The sequence below is a fragment of the Pochonia chlamydosporia genome, chromosome 1 (genome assembly GCF_001653235.2).
Source record: "Pochonia chlamydosporia 170 chromosome 1, whole genome shotgun sequence".
In the NCBI taxonomy this organism is placed as follows: Eukaryota; Fungi; Ascomycota; class Sordariomycetes; order Hypocreales; family Clavicipitaceae; genus Pochonia; species Pochonia chlamydosporia.
The window spans coordinates 650,960-671,455 of NC_035790.1; the positions used below are offsets into that span (position 1 = coordinate 650,960).

Genomic DNA, 20,496 nt, shown 5'->3' on the forward strand with positions numbered 1-20,496 from the left:
CAATTACACCGACCCTTGGCAAGTTTAAATGACACATTCAACTTATGCTCACGTCAAATTTAAATGCATTACACTCAATGGCTATATACCATGCGCCTTTCAAGCCCTCATTAACCATTTCCATGACCCGTTTCCATAACGCTCATACCATCTAGTAAATAAATACGTAAAAAGAAAGAAGAAAAAAACACGACTGAAGTGAAGTGAAGACATAAAAAGAAAAGAGTCTACATGTCGAATGTGGTCTTTCTCATTTCCATCGTATGTAACTTCGACGAGATCCAAAGCTACCTAGGGAGGTATTTACTTCTTCTTGCGACAAAAGGCAGCCTATGCGCTTTGAGGCGGTGCAGGAGCAAGTGGCTCGACTTTTTCGAGAGAAGGGGTGCGCGCGTCAGGGTTTGCGGTGCCGGCGCCGGCGCCAGCGAGCTTGTCCATTCCTGAGACGCCGCTGTCGGATTCGCCAAAGATGCCTAGGCCGTTGGTTGGTTTGGGACTGTCGGGCTTGGCTTCGTCTTCGGCTGCTTCTTCGAGGTTCATGAGGGCCGGGGGCCGGTGGCGCATTTGCTTGGCTTTGCTGAGGGAAATGGTCTTTTGTTGGTACGTGGTTGTAATGGGTTGGGTGTCGTCTCTGTCAATGGTGGCCTTCATCAGGGCGGCCATCCACAGGCGGCCTTGCTGAATGTTGGGCACGGCAAAGTAGTGTACTGTGGGCTTGGTGAAATTGACTGCCCTCGAGAGGCCGGCTCGAGGAGGCATGAGCTTGAAGATGAAGACGGACTCGTTACTGCTCTTGTCAAAGTCGTTGCCGATGATGGGGAGGCTAGGCCCGCCCACTGCGCCAGTGATGGTTGCGTGTAAACCAGTCAACCGCTCGTTGTCCGCTGGCAGAACACGATGGAAGGAGATGTCGATGAGCCCCTTTTCCTGATCATCGTCCTCCGAGTAGTAGTAGGCCAGGCGTCGTCCTTTGAGCACAAACAGTCGCGGCTTCCAGGTCGTCATGAGATTCGAGCTCTTTTTCTTCATCCATCCATAGTAGTCGGCGCCTTGCTTGGCTTCCAAAGGTGAAATCTTCAAGAGTCCCCGTGTGTACGCACTGGTGTCTTTCTTGTTCTTCCTGCCCTTATTCTTGTTCGCCGGCGCCGCATTGAAGCTCTTGCCAGTGCCAGGGGATTCGATGTCAAGGCTGGGCTCTCCAGAAGCTGTGCTAGATGTTGCACGTCCAGGTGAGTCAAGTCCACCGTCTTGTGTTGTCATATCCTTTGAGCGATGAGTGAGCTTGTCTGAAATTGCCCGCATGCCTGGACGACCTCTGCTCATAGGCTTATTGACAACAGCAGCTAGCCAATCGGGCGCAAATCCTCCTTGCTTGCCACCAGTGGCGTTGACTGGTGATGCCGGTGATCGAGTAGGGTTCAATCCTGTGTCTATACGCGTAACAATTGGAGCAGGTGGTCCATCCTTAGCTGGCGGGATTGGCCGAACGGATTCAGTAGTGTTTGTCGAAGCCGTCCTCCTATGTGTCGTTGACTGTACGCCATAGTATTTCTGGACCGCAGGTGACAGAGTAGGATCTCTGAAGGAATCAACGCTGCCGAATCTGGAATGTCTTGACAAGGCTGTGGCACTGCGAACTCGCTGCTCCTCAGCATAGCTTGATTGTCTTGAGTGAGTCGTTCCATCCCGTTTCCTTAAAACATTGCGCCGTCTTGCATCTGTTTCCGCTCCAGAGAAGTAACCGCGGTCCAAATCTACTGCTGAGTCTTGAAGGTCTGGGTCTGAACCAGTCACCAAATCCTGGAGGCCGGCCGAAGAGAGAGGTCGCGCAGGCGGTGTCTGACCAAATGCGTTTCCAAGTGTCCAATTCCGGTCAAAAGATGCTTGCTTCTTATGGGCCACAGGGCTTAACATCGTTCCGTTCGGAGACAACGCAGGTGGCGTGGTCCCTGGTATGACCCCGGTAATCGGCGGCGCTGGAGCACGATAATCGGTGGAAGAATGGCGTCGTGAGTGGTGAAGCTCTCGAACTGAGGCTGCCGAGGGTCGTTTGGTGTGGACGGGTCGGGTCGGGCTATCATGAGAGCTGCTGACTGAAAGAGGTGATTTCAATGCCGTGGGGCTGACCTTGGGCGTCTGGCCAGTCGACAATCTCTGTGCCGAGATGCGATTCGATAATGAGGTTGTGGTAGTGTTCGTTCGACTTCTAGCGCCTTTGCCATCCTCGGACCCGATTTCGCTCCCCCAAGTTCGTGTTGTTCGCCTCGTCTGGTTGCTATTGGCTTCATCTTGAAGGGATTTGATCTTGTGCCATGTCTTCAGCCGTCTTCCAACTGAGCCCAGGTCGAAAGCCTTGATGAAAAGAGAGCTCTGATCCATGCTCAAAAGAACTTCGCCAGTGATTTCCTGGTCCCTGAATACTTCACAATGTTGTTTTTCGACACCAGCCGTGAACAAATATTCAGCGACCTGTTCTGCACTCCAGGACTCAACTTCGGATCTGCTATGATCTCGGTCCTCCTCTTCGTCGGTCTCTTCGCCCTGAATATATGACATTCGATGGTCTAGTGGCATACTATACTCGCTACCAGAATCGTTTGCTGCAGCCGGTATTCGCAGTCCCCCGCTACTTGGCGAACCCCTCAAATGCGTAATATGCTCATTGATGACGTTCAGCGTGTCGTTGAGTACTTGGCTATCTTGCGTCTGACTTTGGGTCCGATGTGTCTCGGGTGCAGGCGAGCTGGTTGTGGTTATGCTCGGAGATGCCGAGATTTCGGTCTTCATTTGTAAAGGGAGCGATGTTGTAGACTCCACGACATTGGCGGGTGGTGGCTGCGTCGAGGAAGGCTCTGGAAGTGCGGTCGACGGTTTCGGATCATTGGCAACACCAACGACAGCAGCATCGTTGCCCTGCGGGGCCAGCGCCGAAAGTTGAGACGATTGTGAAAGTTGAGAAGGGGGTAGGCCAGGTACGTTTTTAGGGGCGGGACGTGTATAAACTTGCGCAATGTTAACATCCCGGCAGTTTACAGTCAGGAAGCAGAGCAAGAAAAGCACCCACCTTCAGGGAAAAGGCCAGTATTGTCATTTACGAGATGGCGGCCCAAAAACCACCCGTCACCAAATTCGTCATCTCGCTCGATCAGTTCGACCCTGTCACCTTTGGACAGGCTAAGCTCATCGGAACTTCGTGCTATGAAATCATCTGTTTGGCAAACCATCGATGTCAGCGCTTTGTACTGTTGCGAATGTGTTTTGTCCCGTCGCCAGAGCCATTTGATATCCACGTCAAGGTTGGCAAAAGCAAGGGCGTGCGGGAAATGGCGATACTGGGTGAGAAGATGGAAACAGCCACCAGAAAGACAAACTTACGAATCACTAGGAGGGTATCGCCAATCTCTGGACGGGATGGCGGCTCGCTGGCCCCTCGCGCAGCCGTAGCCATGGTGGACGATTGTTGACAAGCCGCCAAGCCAGGTGGTCGATCAAAGACGAGGTATGGCGATCAAGCGGTGCCAAGTAGAGGTCGAGGTCGAGGTCGAGGTGAAGAAGTATCGGCGGGTAGGCGGCAGGATTTCGTACAACGAGATGAATGAGACGCAGATCAACAGACGTCGTCTGATGCAAATGCTGCAAATGCAAGATACGGCGGCGAGAGAGAGGCTTGGGCGCAAAAAGTCCGAAAAGCACTTGGCTTGACTTGACTTGACTTGACCTAACAAACAGCCAGCGCCATGAGCTTGCGTGCAATGCGGCAAGACCCTGCTGGCTCGGACCAGCGCAGACTTGGAATATAACTCGACCGCAGGTGGCAGAAGGATAGAAAATTGGCCCCTTTCTCGCTCTCGTCAAAAGCAACTTCCCGAGGTTGTTGGTGTCGGTCGAATGGTGATGAATACCGTGGATTGCTGCGTCGTGGCCTGGGATGCTTGGGCCCAAGGGTCGACAAGGACCAGACTTTGATGGACAGACAAGGAAGGACCCAAGGTTGAAAGGTTGGGGCGACAAGACGCAAGACTGGACCAGACTAGACCAGACAATACTCGCTGGACGCATCAAAATCGTCCAGTCTAAGTTTTCCAGTCCCGGGGTGGCGGCTCCCGAATACGGTTTAGTGTCATGGCCGCTTCTGGTCCCGTCAAGGTCCCGCCAGCCTTGACTCCGTACTTTGCTCTGTACCTTTCAACTTTGGCAGGTGCGACTCATGCGTCCTGTTCGTCCACACTCATCCACACTCATCTGGTTGCTTGCAAGTGGTTGGTTCTACACTGTGCCTTTGTACCTTTTTTTTTTCTTTTTCCCTCAACTCGATTCGATTCGATGGGTTCGGCTTGAACGAAAAACAAGCCATACAAGCCACTTGTACCATGTGCGATTCGGTATTGGGTGATAATGCGAGCACCCACGCATGCTGTTGCTAGACAGATGTCTGCTTCTACCGTCTATCTGCGCCCAGGTGGTCCCTGTCCCTAGCTTCCTCCCAGTTACCACGGGCGTCGACCTTCACATGCCCTGCCGATCCGAGAAGGCGTCATAAATCGGACCCAAATCAGCATACCTGAAGAATTCGCCCCATCAAATATTGGACCATCAAACTCCTCTCCGATGAGTCCATTGCTATCATTCAGAAGCTGCCTGTCCAAAAATAATCTTTCACATGGGCAGCCAACATGTCCAAATGTGCATTATCACAGAAGCCTGAAACGTGGAAATGGACCAGCAAACCTGCTCATACCGTCCGAACTCCAGTGGCATGTCAAATGGCCCCTGAGATATACGTCATCAGCTCCCACCTACCCAGGTACTCTGTTGATCGTCTGTACGGAGTATGTTTGGTAAGATCTTGGCTTTGGTCCCTGAATTGGGCATCGCGTTAATAAGACGCGGGACGCTTCACTACGACAGCGTCATTAGGCACAAATCAAAAGACAACCCCGACTTCATCTTGAATTGAGTCAATGTTATCCATATACAATACGCAGCATAATTTCCGGGTAAATTAGTCGATGTACGGATCAAAAACTGGTCCTGCCACGTCCACTGCACGAATGGACAGAAATTACACCCGGTTCATGCTACCAAATCCGGCACCTTGTACCGCCTTGTTGGTCAATATTTATTTCCCCTCATCTCTTCGTCGCCAATTACCAGCGTACCCACGAACATCATGCGGTCCTTTAACCTTGCATGCTTGTTTTTCGGGGGCTAAGGAAAACTAGTGGAACCATGGCCATGGATATGAAAATATATATTTACTAGCACCGAAACTCACATTAGCGCGACTCACTGCTCACATTACACAGCTAGACTATGCATTGTTCGCCAAGCCCACCTATGTTACTTAGGCGATGAACAAAGCGAAAAGGGCGAGGTAAGGCCCAGAATTAGCAAATCCGGTGAGGGAGAGTATCAAATTTTATTGGCGGCGCGGCCCCCATTATATAGTGCGTATTCATGGGAAACCTATTATATGGCACGGTATGTCTCTAGTCTCCCAAGTCGCCACTATGATTGAACTCTATTTACAATGAATCATAGAAAAGAAAGTAGTAAAGGAGCCGCTGAGACAAGTCATGCAAAGAACTTCCGCGGCACTTCAGTGCTTGGAGTTAATACCCTCTGCCAAGACTTTCAATTTTCCCACCTCATTACGGAGTACATTTGCACGAATTGCATTTCCAGAATCACAATCTTAATTGTCTTAAGTTCAGTCTTAAATTGTGTCTTCCCTCCTTCTGGTGCCAGACTTGGGAATGAGGTGCCATAGGCTTTACCTATGGTGTACTTGACGAGGAAATTGCACTACCTGAGGCTGAAATTCTTGACTTAGTGCCGGTCATATCTAGGTGCATACTTGACCATCTGCAAGTGCTTCTTGGTCAAGACTACAGTTGATCTCAGACTCATCTTCACTGCTCAAGGCACCACAGGCGCAATAACACTTCCGCTACTAACATTGTTCCCCTAGCACATTTCTGGCTCAGGGCAACTCTGTGTTCTGAGAAGCTGAGATGAGCCACTTTCTTTGTGGTGACAGAATGCACGGCCCCATGTGGTCTGGTAAGTAACTGATGATAATAACTGATTGGGGTGCAAAAGCCACAGACCGCAGCCCCTTTACAAAACTCGTCATTTCTGACTGGCGAGTCTTGTTTCGTCCTTTTAGTTTTACGTATTTACCTCGCGCATCTTTGACGATGCAGATTGGGAAATCTTGTGTCCCCGGGGTATCATGAGCATTCTCGTTTCATATCACACCTCGCCCAGTGTATACACCATGCCTCATCTTCTTTCGAATTCATGTGGTACTTCCTTAAACGCTTATTGTATTGCACAGGGCTGTATGGCATACAGTCGGTCGGTCAGTCACAATCCCGAAGAGCTAAATAACACAGGAAATACGGCGTACAGCACGTCCATATGACCTAGAAGCAGTCATGCTTTACTATCATTGTTCAAAAACTGGACTGCACTGCATCATTGCGTAAATGCGATACTCCATGTCTCTCTAGCCGGGTACTGGAATCATCGGTACACCAAGTTTGTTCACGTTCAGCCTGAACATGGTGAATCGGCGATTACAATGTTTGTTCGAACCGCCCGCATCAACATGCAGCAAGGATGTCATAAAATCTGTTCGACCCAGGGGACTGGACCTCTACCGAATTCCTCAGTCTTTTTAATTTCCTCGTAGTGCCACGGCGACTGACGATTGTTTGGAGGCCGCCGAGATCCATCAGAGTGCATGTTTGCTGAGACAAGGCCAGACATGGTGTGCCTGTTACCGGCGAAAGTGAGGCTGGCGTGATCAACTTTTATGGTTTCACAACATTATATTGGGCGTCAACCATGTCTGCTGCACGGTTGGTTGGTCGGTTGGTTGGTCGGTCTGTTGGTTGGTCACCAACATGGAAGCTTTCGCAGCAACTGTCCTGTGGACAGCTCCAAGCACCGCGAATATTAATTCTCAGGAGTGTCTGTCCATTTCGGTGAGTGAGGAAAATAGTCTGCCTCTGCCAGACTCTATTCCCGGACCGTGGATGCAGTTTTGGCCATGGCCAGGACGTGCCAGGTATGAGCTCGATTGTGCCTGCCTTTTTCAATCTTGCCAAAAGCAAGTTCGACGCAATTCCACCGCTTCTTCATTGCTTCAATCGAGTTCTGTGCATGGACAGCCTCTATTCATTGACTACGTACATCCACTGTCTCGTCCAGACCGTGTTCACCAGCCTTGGCCCTATCCGTTCCAGTTTCACGTCGCACAGAGCCAGAGTCCGTTGTACCTCATTTATTGTGCGAGTTGGTCGCTACCGAGACACCACGACTTCCTCACGAGCCGTGCCGCGAGCCTTCAAAGGCGGGCTTCTACCCCGCCACAGCAAACCAACGTCCATCTCCCGCGTTCTGATTCACTACCACGAGGAGCAGGTTTTAGCACGGTATTCATTGCACCGGACCATTTGGTCTAAGAACTAAGCAGTGATCCTCTACCGCGTCGCCCTCATCTGACCTGCACACGTCCAGTTGCTTTGTTACTTCGCCGCATTGTGCACATCCGTCTTGGACAAATTACGACCACCCAGAATGATCTGTTTACCCGAAGCTCCCTCGAGGTTTAGGAAACGTCATGTCAATATCTTCACCTTCAAGTCGGACGGCTGTCCCTGTTTCCAATGATGATGTTGACTCGATGCGGATAGGCGCAGCAAACCAGACGAGCCTTGCTTTTATAGGGGGTCACCAACCATCGTGGATGGCGTCTGGTGCTTCACCTGCAACTGCAACTGCAACTGCTCCCGCCGTCTTATCCAAAGGCCCTACACGTATTCGAAAGAGGAAACTATTGCCAAATGGCCACTTCAAAAACTTATCAGTGCGGCCAAGCTCCATTACAGCCAATGTCATACTCCAAACACAAGAGCAGCCGGCGCAAGGTTCCATGGAAGATGCTGAAAATCGCAGTCCTGACGTGTGAGTCAATCTTTAGTGCCCTTCGATGTCCTATCTCATAACTTCATCGTTCAACAATCTTCTTACAACAGATATGATTTCGAGTTTTTTCATTACCGAAGCAAATCTAACTGTCTGCGTTATCAACTTATAGGAACAATGGTGATGCTTCTTCTTCTTCGGTGCCTCTGGCATCAGTACCAATGGACTCGAACGTATCGACAAGCATCAGTCCCCAGGCCACGCCCAACCATCCATCGTCACCAAAACAGACCGACTTGAGGGAAGAACATTTATCTAGCCACAATGCTACTCAAGACTATCCCACAAGCAATGAGTTAGCTAGTAGTGCGGAGATGGCGCAACAGCAGTACCACGGCCAACACCCGAGCCGTCCAACCTCTGAGTCTCATACACCTCTGGTGAATCGACCACCTCCACCACAAAACTTTGGCAACTTTTACCAGCCAGGAGAACCGCTTCCCCAACAGATCACTGTCGGGGGCTTCGTCTATCAACGTCTGGATGCTGCTCCTCCTGTTCTCCCGTCCACCCCTGTGTACATGCACACAGCATCTCAAGCACACTTTGTCCATGATGCTCCCAACGACGGTCACCTCTCAAATCAGTGCTCTCCGCAAGACATCAGGATGGCAAGAGATCACATGGTTGTGTGGCGACAGGCTCTCATCGAGTTCATGAATAAGCCTAGTGGCCCGCGTGGCAGCACAAGGACTTTGGAAGCATGGCGCTGTTCTGTCATGATTGACGCCTGCAAAAGCAACGATGTGATTTGCCTGGCCCTCCATCAGTTTTATTGTCTTTGGTCAGTCGACCAGCGAACCCTTCACCTTATGTTGCCCGCAGGCAGCCATATGTTTGCTACAGCATTTGAGTTATTGGCTACTATTATGAAACCCAATACACTGATTCATCCTCAATATTTGTTGTGGTTTTCCCGTTTTCCTTTTAATTTGGCTGATGCCGGCAGAAGGTATCCATATTTTGGGGAAACATCAACACAAATTGTCAGATTTCTGTCATCCTTGGCGCACAAATGGCCAGCAATCCTTTGTTCCGTTCGTCAGAGGCGATATCCAGTACTCGTCTCAGAGCTGATAACAGAACTGAGTTGCAACTCAACATGGCTGCAAATTATGCTGTTTACCTTTAGTTGGAGAATGTTCGGGCCCGGTGATGCCTATGTGGCACAAGAATTCGCCAACGCTCTCCAAGCGGACAAGGCACACGAGATGCAGGCCGCGATGCAGCCCTCTAATTGGGCCTACCTTCGACAAGGGCGGGAAAATATCAAACGGAGATATGTAGCCATTACAAGCCGTTTAATCTCGCAATCTAATAATACAGGTGAGTGTATTTTGTGCTTATCCCCATTGTCGACTTTTGTTCCACGGCACCTGTTCCCTTGATCCATATCTTGTCACCATCCATCGTCTCGTACTGACAGCTGCATCTATCTAAGTCGCCAGATACACAGCTGCACAGGCGCCGTCCGGTCCGACGGCGAGTGCCAACCAGAGCCACAACACAGCGACTGCTGCACCAGTGTCTTCGATTCCCTTCGGCGAGCCAGTTCCCTCAGTCAGCACATCATCGCACGCCAGTTGGAACTCATTAGCCAAGCCTGTTCGTCAACATCACCTTGACACACGGCAAATGCCTCCGAGCACACGGGCCGAAATGCCACAAGCACCACAGAATGCCTCATTGGGTACGAGATTCTCGGTCACTCCTCTTGGCGAGGCAGAGTATCCTCAGAATCCCTATGATTGGACGTCAGTTCAGTCTGGCCTTCACCTGGCTCGAACACGCAGCCCGGAGAGAGTCAGTGCCGGGGGCACTAAGAGCTGGGCTCGATACTACCAGTTTCTTGACCGATTTGCGCTTGAACCAACTGCCCTAATTCGCCAAAAGGGAATCATCCAAACGCTTGAATTTGCAGTATCAGCAACTGAGTTTGCAGAAAAGTCTCAGCCAATATACTCAAAACAATGCACATCTCATCAGTATCATCAAGGGGCCTTGCGGTACCGCCTTAAACTAAGTGGAAAGCGACCAGAGAATGCTGCAACAAGCATGGCAGACTGGGCTATATCACCTTGCACCTGGCCAGCAGAGATTTATATCAATATCAATGACGACCCAGTATTTCCCCAGCGACCTCAGCATTTCCATCAACACTTACCGATTGAGCTCACAGATACGATAAGACCGGGAATCAACACTGTGAAGATTAGCCTGCCCGAGAATGTTGACAACTACAGGAGGATTTCTACGTATTACTTGGCTGTTGAGATTATTAAAATTATGGATCACGAGTCGACTTCGGCTATGGTGCTTGATCTGGAGGCATTTAGTGCTGAGCAGATGAGGAGCGAAATCAAACGGCGGATACAGCCCAGTGATTCGGGATCGAACGATGTGGTTGTTCAGGACGAGTCGCTGAGCATATCCTTGACAGACCCGTTCAGCGCTTGCATGATTGAGTCGCCTGTTCGAGGAATACGATGTAAGCATCTTGAATGCTTTGACTTGGAGATCTGGCTGCAAACGCGTCGAGGCAAGCAATCCCAGAGTAGAACAGAGCCATCGCTGGCTGATGGATGGAAATGCCCTATATGTGGTGAATACGCTGGGCCGCGGTGTCTTCAGAAGGACGAATATTTGCTCAGTGTTCGACAGGGGTTGGCTCAGGCTGGCAAGACATGGACAAAGAGCATCAAGGTCACCGCGGATGGTAATTGGACTGCGACTGAATTGCCAACGGATATCGATGGGCAAGGAGGTGATGCAACGGGGGGGAAACAAATCAAGGTAGAACCCGAAGTCATTGAGATCTTGGACGACTGACGGGGGTGAACTGTGCATAGTGTGGGGGCAGGTATGGGAAGAGGGTAACGGGACTTAAGGGATTGTGCTGTAAAGAGATCGTATGGATGTACGTGTAGCTGTGATTTTAAGGCGTATGGTGGATTGACAAGGTGACTAGCTCTCTGGATACCACAAAATGCGATGATAGTCTTTGTTGAGATTGATGGTCGAGCTTCATCACGATGGCTTGCAACATGGCGCCTGTGTGAGATGAGGGAGATTGCTGTGAGGGTGAGGTGACGAATATGTTCAAGGTCGTTCATGGCGGTCTTGGGCGTGTTGACTCCTTAATCCTGACATCTGGACTCCTGACGTTGACTTCTAAGTTTGGGGGCCATCGCCAGCCCGGACTGTTGGTTGACAACATTGAACGTTATTACAGTTATGCGGTGCAGTTCAGTTTTTGCTGATGATGGTATGCACAGTTCGGCAGCCCCCAACGATTACGTAGACATGGAAGGCGAGGCTATCGTCGGTAACGAGTGCCGAAAGAACAGGGTGAAGGCCTTGTTATTGTTTGTTGTACTCGGTAATTCAAGTAGCTTCATCAAACCTTGATCCTTCGGATGCACCGCAAGTCAGGGTCGGTGTTAGTTTAGTTTTGGTGGGGCAGGTGGTGAGATGCAGAATACTTTGAATACAGTATTAACCCTCTGCAAGATTTATGTATCCTGTATCCCGCCAGGTTCCACTGCGCCGCGTCTTAACCCGTCCTCTTGCCGGGCACAATTCCCCCGACCAACGCTGCCAAACTGTCGTCACTCCCAGTTATAACCCAAATGAACCCATCTACTCGCCAATAGCCCTGTTTCACATATCCCAGCTCATGAACGGAGGGTTACGTCGGATGCACTCGACAAAGGACCACCAAATGTGATCAACTGCGTATGGAAGGGCCAAGGGAGAGACGAATAACCTGAACAGAAAGCATCAGACGACGTTTTGGCGGGTGGGAAACTGGACGTTTGGAGAAGCAGCAAAAATCATTCAATGTCGGAATCGTCAACCACGCGTCCTAGGGCGCAAAGCCCGCCTCGGCGACAGAGGGCTTGTGTGCCGTGCTCGAGGGCAAAGGCGCGCTGCAATTTTAAGGACTGCAATATCCAGCGTCATCTTTGCGATAGGTGAGGACCATTCGCGACGGCTCCGGAATGAAGGGTTGATGAAGCGCCAAGACTGACTCGATGGGATGGCAGATGTGAGAAGATGGGCATTCACTGCATGGCGAAATCATCAAAGAGTTTGAGGAAGCCGAGGCAGATTCGGCCACTGAATAGGTGAGAGGATTGAATGCATCATATTCTTTGTCCCAACTTATTTTTTATATGTCTTGGAAGCTTGTTACTTACAACTTTGGTTTGCAGTCGAGTGTCCAACTTGGAGAAGCAGATTGAAACCCTGACTGCTGCTCTGGAAGGACAGAATCAGGGAACCTCGGCCACGTCGCCAACGCATGAATTTGCGCTTTCTCACCCTAATTCTAAATCGTCGCCTGTCGTTCTCACTCCGGAGTCACCCGCATTTGCTGGCGAACATGAAAAGGCCGCCGCGACGAATCATCTTTGCGGCGACCATCGTCAACCGCTTCCACGAAGTGCTTCCACCACCGGAGTCCAGCCTGGTCCGATATACGGACTGACTTGGCCGCAGTCTGATCGGATTCTGTCCCTCTTTAGAGACAGATTTATTCAGAATTTCCCCTTCTTAGTACTGGACGATCAAATGACCGCAAAGGAAATGTACCTCGCAAAGCCGTTCCTCTTTAGGGTCATTATGCTAGCGGCAGCACCGTTGCCGATTCCGAGAGTGACCAAGATGAAGAGGAATGTGTTGGCTTACTTGGGCCAGCACATGCTTGTCGAAGAGGAGCGACAGCTAGATTTGCTGCAAGGATTGTTGATTTGCATCTCATGGTACGTGGTGCAGCTTTGACATGAATGGTCTTACCTTTACGCTGACAAAGGAAAACAGGGCTGATCTACGGACACTTTTCGACGAGCAAATCACCAACCTGACGTATCTAGCTCTGGGATATGCACACAACTTGGGCATCACCAAGATTCCGCCTTCGCTTCTGCAACAGATTGGTATGGATGATGCGCCTGAGGACTTGCGACAGACAAAGAAGGATATGATTACGGCCAAGATGCATTCTATCGAGGAACAACGGACCTTTTTAGGGTGTTATTGTCTCTTGTCGGTGTAAGTAGGATTGGGCCATCCGCACGAAACTTGGTAACTAAAGCCAGCTAATTCGATATAGCAACTCGACCCTCTTTGGCAGACAGAACCCCTTGAGAAGTCAATATGTAGATCTCTGCTGTGAATCCCTCAAACGCGCCCGCGAACATCCCTCGGACATCTTCCTCGAGCACAACGTACGCCTCGTCCAAATGGGAGAGAAAATCTCTGAAGCTTTCGGCGCAGCAAATGATCGCGAAAGAGGCAAACCCTATCTCTTCCTGCTCGACGACCAATCGCGCGGATTCCGCGAAGAACTAGACACGCTGATGGAATCGCTCGACCGGCAACAAATCCAGGATCGCGCCTTGTACGCACACCAGGTTCCTTCTGAAGAATTCGATAACTGGGAACGCTTCTTCACACTACACTACAACTACCTCCTGGTGCGGCTCTACGAACCCGCCACATTTCTCCACGAAATCCCCGAAGAAAGCGGCGCGCCATCAACATACCGCTCACAATGCCTACGAAATTGCTTATTCGCCGCCAAGGCCTATTTCGACATTCTCTTCACCCTCCCAGCATCGCAGTACATCTACCAATCCATCACGTTCACCGAGCAAATCACCTTTGTGCTCGTCATAACCACGCGGCTGTTGCTCCTCGAAACAAAAGACTGGGACGTCCACTTTGCCCGCATGACGATGAATTTCCTCTCCGTGGTGGACCGCCTCGTGCAGCGCCTCGATGCCTCCGAGGCAGACCGGATCCGCGCAGTGGGCAGGTTCGTCACGGAGATGGGCGTGGAGGCGACGGCTGCTGAAGTCGCGACGGAGGGAAGAGTGGCCGACATTGCGAAGAAGATGCGTTGGATAAGGATATGGTTCGAGAGGAGGGCCAACAAGGATGGCATCAGTGCGAGCCAGGTGCCGCAGGAGTGGCCGGTGGAGGAGCTGGAGAATAGGGGTGCCAGGGCGTTTGGGATGGGGACGAATGGGCCTGTTTGGTTTACGGGGTTGTTGTCGAATTCGGCGTGGAACTTTGACGATGTGGAGTTGTGATTGTGGTGATGGGTTGGGGGAGTTGCATGTTTGGCGTGACTTGATATCTTGACTGTATAGTATAGCGACTGGGCATAGGAGGCGTATTACCGAATCTATTTGTATGCAGCTAAGGCTACTCATTATCAAACAATTTGTCGTATCATCGAAAAGATTCTCTTCATATGTCATGCTACAGCCAACCCTCTCATACACGTCCACACTATATCTTGGCCCGCCGTATCTTGGGCTTGATAGCAATCTTGGGATGCTCCCCCTCCAACTGCAGCCCCGTCACCCTCTCCAACTCCTCGACAGCCTCATACGCCCTCCCCAGCGAAACCTTGATCGTCCCAAAGCCCTCATTCTTAGCCGCCTTCAGATTCTCACCAATGTCATCCAAGAACAACACATCACCAGCCTGCACACCCTTATCCCAACCCAACTTCCGCCCCCGTTCCGTACGTCCATTCTCCCGCGCAAAAGCATCCAACCTCTCCACCGCGAGCTTATACATCCTAGGATCCGGCTTCCGCAACCCCACATGCGCAGACGAGACGAACACATCGAACAAACTTCGCAGCGGGTCGTCCAGCATATCCGGCCTGTGCAGTTTATGACCAGGCGGGAAAATAACGGTATTGCTCAGCGCACCGAGGATATACCTCCCGCTCTGTTTGAGCTTCTTGAGGGCGGGGAACATCCACGGGTCCGGGGCGTTGGACTTGGTCATCATCTCGTTGAAGAGCCACTCGCCGTCGATTTTGGGCACCGGGGGTACTTGCCTGGGCAGGGAGGGCGACTTCGCGGCCTCGCGTGTGTAGAAGGCCTTCCAGTGCTCTGGCCGGTGGAGGTCGCTGTTGAATCCGGCGAAGAAGGCTGCGTCCATGGGGATGTCGCCGCGCTCGAGTCTGTGCCAGAAGCCGTTGGGGGCGGACTTGGAGAGTGAGTAGTTTACCCAGCCGGGGGGGATGTTGAGGCTGATTTCGTAGTCTAGGATGGCTTGGAAGGGTGATACGACCTGTTTTTGTGAGTTGAAGTTGAGGGTTTGAGTGAGATGGGAGTTGGAAGTGACTTACACATACTCCTCCTATGTCGAAGAGGAGTACTTTGGGTTGATTGGGGGATGCCATCTCGTCAATGGCTTCTAATATCTGGTCTATGGGTGGATCTTCTACGCCTAAAAGAGACATTGAGTTTATGACAACAATCACGAGAAATGAGAGTCCTTTTTGTTTTGAGAATCGTTGATGCATAGGGTAAGATCTGGGGTCAAGTTGACAATCGATAGTCATTAGCCGTGGCACCTCGGCTCACGGGCGGGTCCCGAACCGGCAGGAAGCCACCTCCAACGCTGTGGCTGAATTGTGCATTTGCACACTGTGAGCGAGACGTCAACGCACGAGCCACATCCACGACCCCAGATAGGCTCTGAACCCAGAAATCGTGGTTGCGCGTCACGTGAGTCGTAACCAACCCGACTCAGTCGATCTGCCCTTGCTGCTGTCCAGTGGGGCCATTTGAGTCGAAGCACCACAGCAGGGGTTTTACGCTTAGGGCTTGAAAAATATCCCCCACCAAAATTTGGTCTTGCTCTTTCTCTTGTTTCCGCATCACCAAACACCCAACTCCAGACAGCAAATTCACCCGCCGTCGTTGGTCATCATCCGTCAAAATGGTAAGTTGAACTGGCCTCTCAGCAGGTTGTTGTACGCTCGAAAGAGCAATGCAACAGCCTGGAAAATGCAATTGGCAGAAATGCCGACTGTTTTGCTCGTGAAATTAAAGAGTCACCGCAAGTTGCTTCGGAAGGAGGAAGACGAGCAAGTCTGAAGCGCAAATTGCTGACTCGGGGAATATTTGGACAGACTTTCCACAAGTTGGTCAAGAACAGCGCTTACTACAGGTATGTTTTTTTTTGGTCCTCGCTTCGCTCGAGGGTGCTACTTTTTGGAGAGGAGATTTTGCTGACAGGATATAACAGCCGCTACCAAACCAAGTACAAGCGCAGACGCTCCGGCAAGACCGACTACTACGCCCGTAAGCGCCTCGTCACCCAGGCCAAGAACAAGTACAATGCGCCCAAGTACCGCCTGGTCGTGCGCTTCACCAACAAGGACATCATCATGCAGATTGTGACCGCCGAGATCACCGGCGACAAGGTCTTCGTCGCGGCCTACGCCCACGAGCTCAAGGCCTACGGCATCAAGCACGGCCTGACCAACTGGGCCGCCGCCTACGCCACCGGCCTGCTGATTGCTCGCCGTGCGCTGTCCAAGCTCGGCCTCGACAAGGACTTTGTCGGTGTCGAGGAGGCCGACGGCGAGTTCACCCTCACCGAGGCTGCTGAGACTGAGGACGGCGAGCGCCGCCCCTTCAAGGTCTTCCTTGACGTTGGTCTGGCCCGCACCTCCACTGGTGCTCGTGTCTTTGGCGCAATGAAGGGTGCCTCTGACGGCGGTGTGCTCGTCCCCCACTCTGAGAAGCGCTTCCCCGGCTACGACATGGAGTCCAAGGAGCTCGACACCGAGACCCTCCAGAAGTACATCTTTGGCGGCCACGTCGCCGAGTACATGGAGACTCTGGCCGACGACGACGAGGAGCGCTACCAGAGCCAGTTCCAGAAGTACATTGACGACGATGTCGAGGCCGATGGTCTCGAGGAGCTGTACACCGAGGCCCACGCCGCTATCCGCGAGGACCCCTGGAAGAAGGCTGAGAGCGAGGGCCCCAAGAAGACCAAGGAGGAGTGGAAGGCCATCTCCAAGAAGTACAGACAGACCAAGTCTACCAAGGCCGAGAAGGAGAAGCGCGTCCAGGAAAAGATCAAGGCTCTTCTTGCCGAGGAGTAAAGGGTGCTTGCTGGGCACGACGGCATGCAGGTATGTGGGGGAAATGGGATTTCCATATAAAAATGCATAAGGCACTTTGTTCAATGGTAGCAAAATATGGGCTTGGTTTCGGAGTTTGGGAACGGTTCAAGTTCGATTTCGATTTCTAATGAAATGAATACCAAATCTTCCGCGCCACATGACTTGACTGGATGACTATGAATGCCATTGACTTGTAGATGTGCGTGAGCTTGGCTGTGTCGACTCCCGGCTGAATACCACAATCTTCTGCCATCGCACAAGGATGTCAGGGGTATTAGTGTCGAGGTATGCTAAATTACTCCTACGCTTGCTGATGAAAATAGCAGTTCGACTCCGAAGTGGCAATTGTCCGTCTTGTACACCTTCACGATATTCCTTTTCAGTCACTAGGGCTACTCGGAGCTAGAAATACGGAGTCTTATGAATCAAGTAAGGTCAAGAGGTCTGTCGTACAGAGGTACTGAATAGCACATACTCACGGGTATCAATCCCCAACTCAGGAATAAAACACCTTTGTCAAAAACCCTTCCCTAGTATCAACGCCCTCTCTCACCGATCCCTTCCAGTTCTTCCTCACCCTCGCCCTAACCCACTCCGACGCCGAGATGTCCAAGTCTCTTTCGGATCCCTTCTTGCCATATCCCGCCGTCCTCAGAAACTCGTTATCTAGCGTCTTCAGTGGCAAATCATCACTCGGGCGCACAAAATACAACAGCCCCAGGCGATCCATGCACGCCTGGTCACCTGGCGGAGCGACCACTTTGTGAATCCCGCTCTTGATGTAGCCGTTTGACAAAAACTCCAGAATATCGCCAATATTTACAGCAACCTTATCCTCTGGAATCCGCAAGTACTCCCAGTCCGAATCCTGCGTAAGTTTCACCTGCAACGCAGCAACCGCTTGCCGGAAGACGTACGTCAATGTCCCGTTGTCCGAGTGTCCGCGCAAGTACAAATCTTTATACTTTTTGTTTTCTGCCTCTGTCCTCGCGCGGTACATCATGTACCGGAGGGAGCTGTCGCAGTTTGCCTCGTACAGGTGGCCCTTGACGAATGTGTCTTCCGGCAGCTCTAGTATCAAGGCAATGAGGCGGAGGAGTTTGTAGGTAACGTCTTCGTGCATGTGTCGCTGAAGCTGTTCGATTTGCGAGGCGTAGTCGCGTATGACTTGAGGTTGCGTTCGCTGTGTCTGGGGGATGAACTTGAAGACGTTGTAGAATTCTAGGTTATCGTGAAGGCCGGGGAGGATCTCGACGGAGCCGAGGGGGCGGTAACCGTTGTAGTTGCCATCTTCGAGAGGTGCGCGAAATCGGATCTTTTCGGAGGAGGAGAGGGCGAAGAAGGCTTTTGCAATGGCGAATTGTTGGTCGATCTGAAATTGGGTGAGGCCGATATTGGTAATGTAGAAGAAGCCTGGCATGTGTCGTATCAGTCAGTATATATCGCCCAAGGCCTGACATTTTTGCCATGCTAGAACACCAACCGGTAGTGTGTATCGCTTCTCCAAGTTGCTCAACTAGCCTTTGCTTTCCTCCCGGCTTGTCATATTCGGAAAGATCAAGCGTAATGAGATCAGCGTACGCCACTGAATTTGGTTACTATTCACTCTCCTTTAGCATCGGACGCCAGAAGTGATGCTCACGATTCTCCCCCGTTTCCGGTGGATGGATGTACTTTGCTAACGGAGTCTTTGACAAGTTATGAGGCATAATGATGTCTATAAAAGTGTCTTTCCTTGTTACATGAGAGGGCATTCGGTTTCACGTCATACTGGAGAGGGACGTTTCGTTTATGTACCTAGGTATGTTGGAAATGATTGAGCGCTCCTGCCGCCTACGACTTACAAGACCTTGTATTTGGACTCCATGTTATAAATAACGACAGTCCCACCGGCATGCAGTGGTGATGATCCATTCGTACCCGTCTCAAGACCGTTGGTTGTCATCCATTGGAGAAGGCCGATTGGAGAGCAGACACTTTGCCCATAACCGTATCTATAATTGTGTCGATATCGGCCATCGTCCGGACGAACTCATAAACGACGGTGTAGCAACCTCATGGTGAACATCTGTTGGTGAAACCATATGGGGCATCGGCAGAGTATTTTCCAAATGGGCGTCTATCAGAAATAATGGTTGGCTACTGAATATCTGTGCGCTTTGCAGCAGATACGTGGCTGCTGCTGTGCCGTTACGATCGATTCGTGCATGACGGGAAGCATTGTTGGTTCATCTAAATCCAACATGCAGTAATGGTGGAGGTAGGTACGGAGTAGTTGCTTCGGTTAGCACACAAAATTACAGCTCCATGCAACTTGCTGCATGTGGAACTAGGGACTGGAGCTTAATCTCACAACAGCCGTGTTCCAGTGCTCGAGCAGGTTGGTAGCCAAGCACCAACCTAGTCGCAGCTGCTCGAGATGTCAGGTTGGAAGCTGCCAAGCGCTATTCACAAACTGCCTACTCTGGAAAGATGATCTCGTGATATCGGTCACAGGAACACCGCGAGTGTTGCATTCCAAATGTATGGTTGGTTGGTCTGTGCGTAGGCACAGGCGTCAATATCAAATGAATTTTTCTGACTTTGGCGGTTCAGTTCCTGATACTCAACGCGCTGCTTCGAACGGTGGCGATGTAGCATTGAAATGGACTCAGCTTCAAATTGACAACCAAGATTCATCAAAACAGGCATTTGCAAACTCATCACACCTTGACCCTTCAGGACATGGTCATGGTGCGCCACAGGCATGGCACAGGACAAGCCATTTCCAATGCTTTGGAGTACTAGTGCCAGGGCCACGGGAGTCTCGGAGCTTGTGTTGGTTGTCTGTGGCGATTGTATGAAGCAGCCCACCGGAGATAAGGTTGGGATTGTGGGAAATCGTCGCCACGGGCGAGCATTTTGCCAATCCAGTGTCTTGCAGAGCTTTTAGGCCCTCATTCGTTCATTTTTCAGTGTCCAAGGCACAAGCAGGGCATTCGTTGAAGGCCAGGTAGTGGCGTTGAAACACAAAGACCCGTGCCAGTCGCCGCGGCATTTCCAGCTGGCACTGCCCGCGATAGTGAACAATTTTGTTATTGTGCCCAGTATCCCTTCGAAGAAGCCTACGAGTGTAGCTACGGAAGACTCGGACGCCACAGAGAGATTTAGCTTGTTTTTAGCCGGCGGGAACAGGATAAGTTTGAGGGAAGATCTTCCTCATACTCGGTAGCTCTGTGGCGTCCCTTCGCCTACCCACGGGTTACTGCTCCAGACTGCATCGGACTGCAATCAAGGCGGCGGTGAAGTGACGTTGGTATCAGCTCAGTCCTGTCACTAGGGTCCGCCCACTTATTAACCGCGTGAAGATGTTTGTAGAGGGGGTCGGAGAGGGCTGATTGGCGATCTCTCGTCTTGTCTCATGTGCTCTGGCCGATGGTCTGGAGGTGGCTCAGACAAAGCAGGTCCATTTCGGGAGTGATGTAATATCGGATGGAAGACTTGAGTCCTCCGTAGAGTCGAAGAGATAAGAAAAGGGTCTAAGCTTCACAGTAAAGCGAGTAGTGGAGTTGATT

General features: G+C 51.2%; 6 protein-coding genes across 6 annotated transcripts; 3 read left to right on the forward strand and 3 right to left on the reverse strand.

Annotated features, from left to right (window-relative positions):
* Positions 1-330: 330 nt before the first annotated feature.
* On the reverse strand, positions 331-3,448 carry VFPPC_00124 (polarized growth protein Boi2; the record flags this gene model as incomplete). Its single annotated transcript, XM_018280211.1, has 3 exons — positions 331-3,002; positions 3,065-3,208; positions 3,376-3,448. 3 exons carry the CDS (start codon positions 3,446-3,448, stop codon positions 331-333), a joined length of 2,889 nt encoding a protein of 962 aa, XP_018148149.1.
* Positions 3,449-7,630: 4,182 nt separating this feature from the next.
* VFPPC_00125 (MIZ zinc finger protein) lies at positions 7,631-10,824 on the forward strand (the record flags this gene model as incomplete). Its single annotated transcript, XM_018280212.1, has 4 exons — positions 7,631-7,974; positions 8,108-8,779; positions 9,128-9,321; positions 9,437-10,824. The coding sequence occupies 4 exons, from the start codon at positions 7,631-7,633 to the stop codon at positions 10,822-10,824; spliced, it is 2,598 nt and encodes an 865-aa protein (XP_018148150.1).
* Positions 10,825-12,051: 1,227 nt separating this feature from the next.
* On the forward strand, positions 12,052-14,090 carry VFPPC_00126 (fungal transcriptional regulatory protein; the record flags this gene model as incomplete). Its single annotated transcript, XM_018280213.1, has 4 exons — positions 12,052-12,122; positions 12,210-12,758; positions 12,817-13,047; positions 13,109-14,090. 4 exons carry the CDS (start codon positions 12,052-12,054, stop codon positions 14,088-14,090), a joined length of 1,833 nt encoding a protein of 610 aa, XP_018148151.1.
* A 202-nt stretch (positions 14,091-14,292) lies between these two features.
* VFPPC_12698 (epoxide hydrolase) lies at positions 14,293-15,262 on the reverse strand (the record flags this gene model as incomplete). Its single annotated transcript, XM_018290475.1, has 2 exons — positions 14,293-15,090; positions 15,149-15,262. 2 exons carry the CDS (start codon positions 15,260-15,262, stop codon positions 14,293-14,295), a joined length of 912 nt encoding a protein of 303 aa, XP_018148152.1.
* A 482-nt stretch (positions 15,263-15,744) lies between these two features.
* VFPPC_15062 (60S ribosomal protein L5) lies at positions 15,745-16,921 on the forward strand (the record flags this gene model as incomplete). The annotated part of the gene is made up of 3 exons (XM_018292815.1): positions 15,745-15,747; positions 15,938-15,975; positions 16,054-16,921. 3 exons carry the CDS (start codon positions 15,745-15,747, stop codon positions 16,919-16,921), a joined length of 909 nt encoding a protein of 302 aa, XP_018148153.1.
* Positions 16,922-17,438: 517 nt separating this feature from the next.
* Positions 17,439-18,651, reverse strand: VFPPC_00127 (2OG-Fe(II) oxygenase family oxidoreductase; the record flags this gene model as incomplete). The annotated part of the gene is made up of 3 exons (XM_018280214.1): positions 17,439-18,355; positions 18,426-18,527; positions 18,585-18,651. 3 exons carry the CDS (start codon positions 18,649-18,651, stop codon positions 17,439-17,441), a joined length of 1,086 nt encoding a protein of 361 aa, XP_018148154.1.
* Between the last annotated feature and the right edge of the window lie 1,845 nt (positions 18,652-20,496).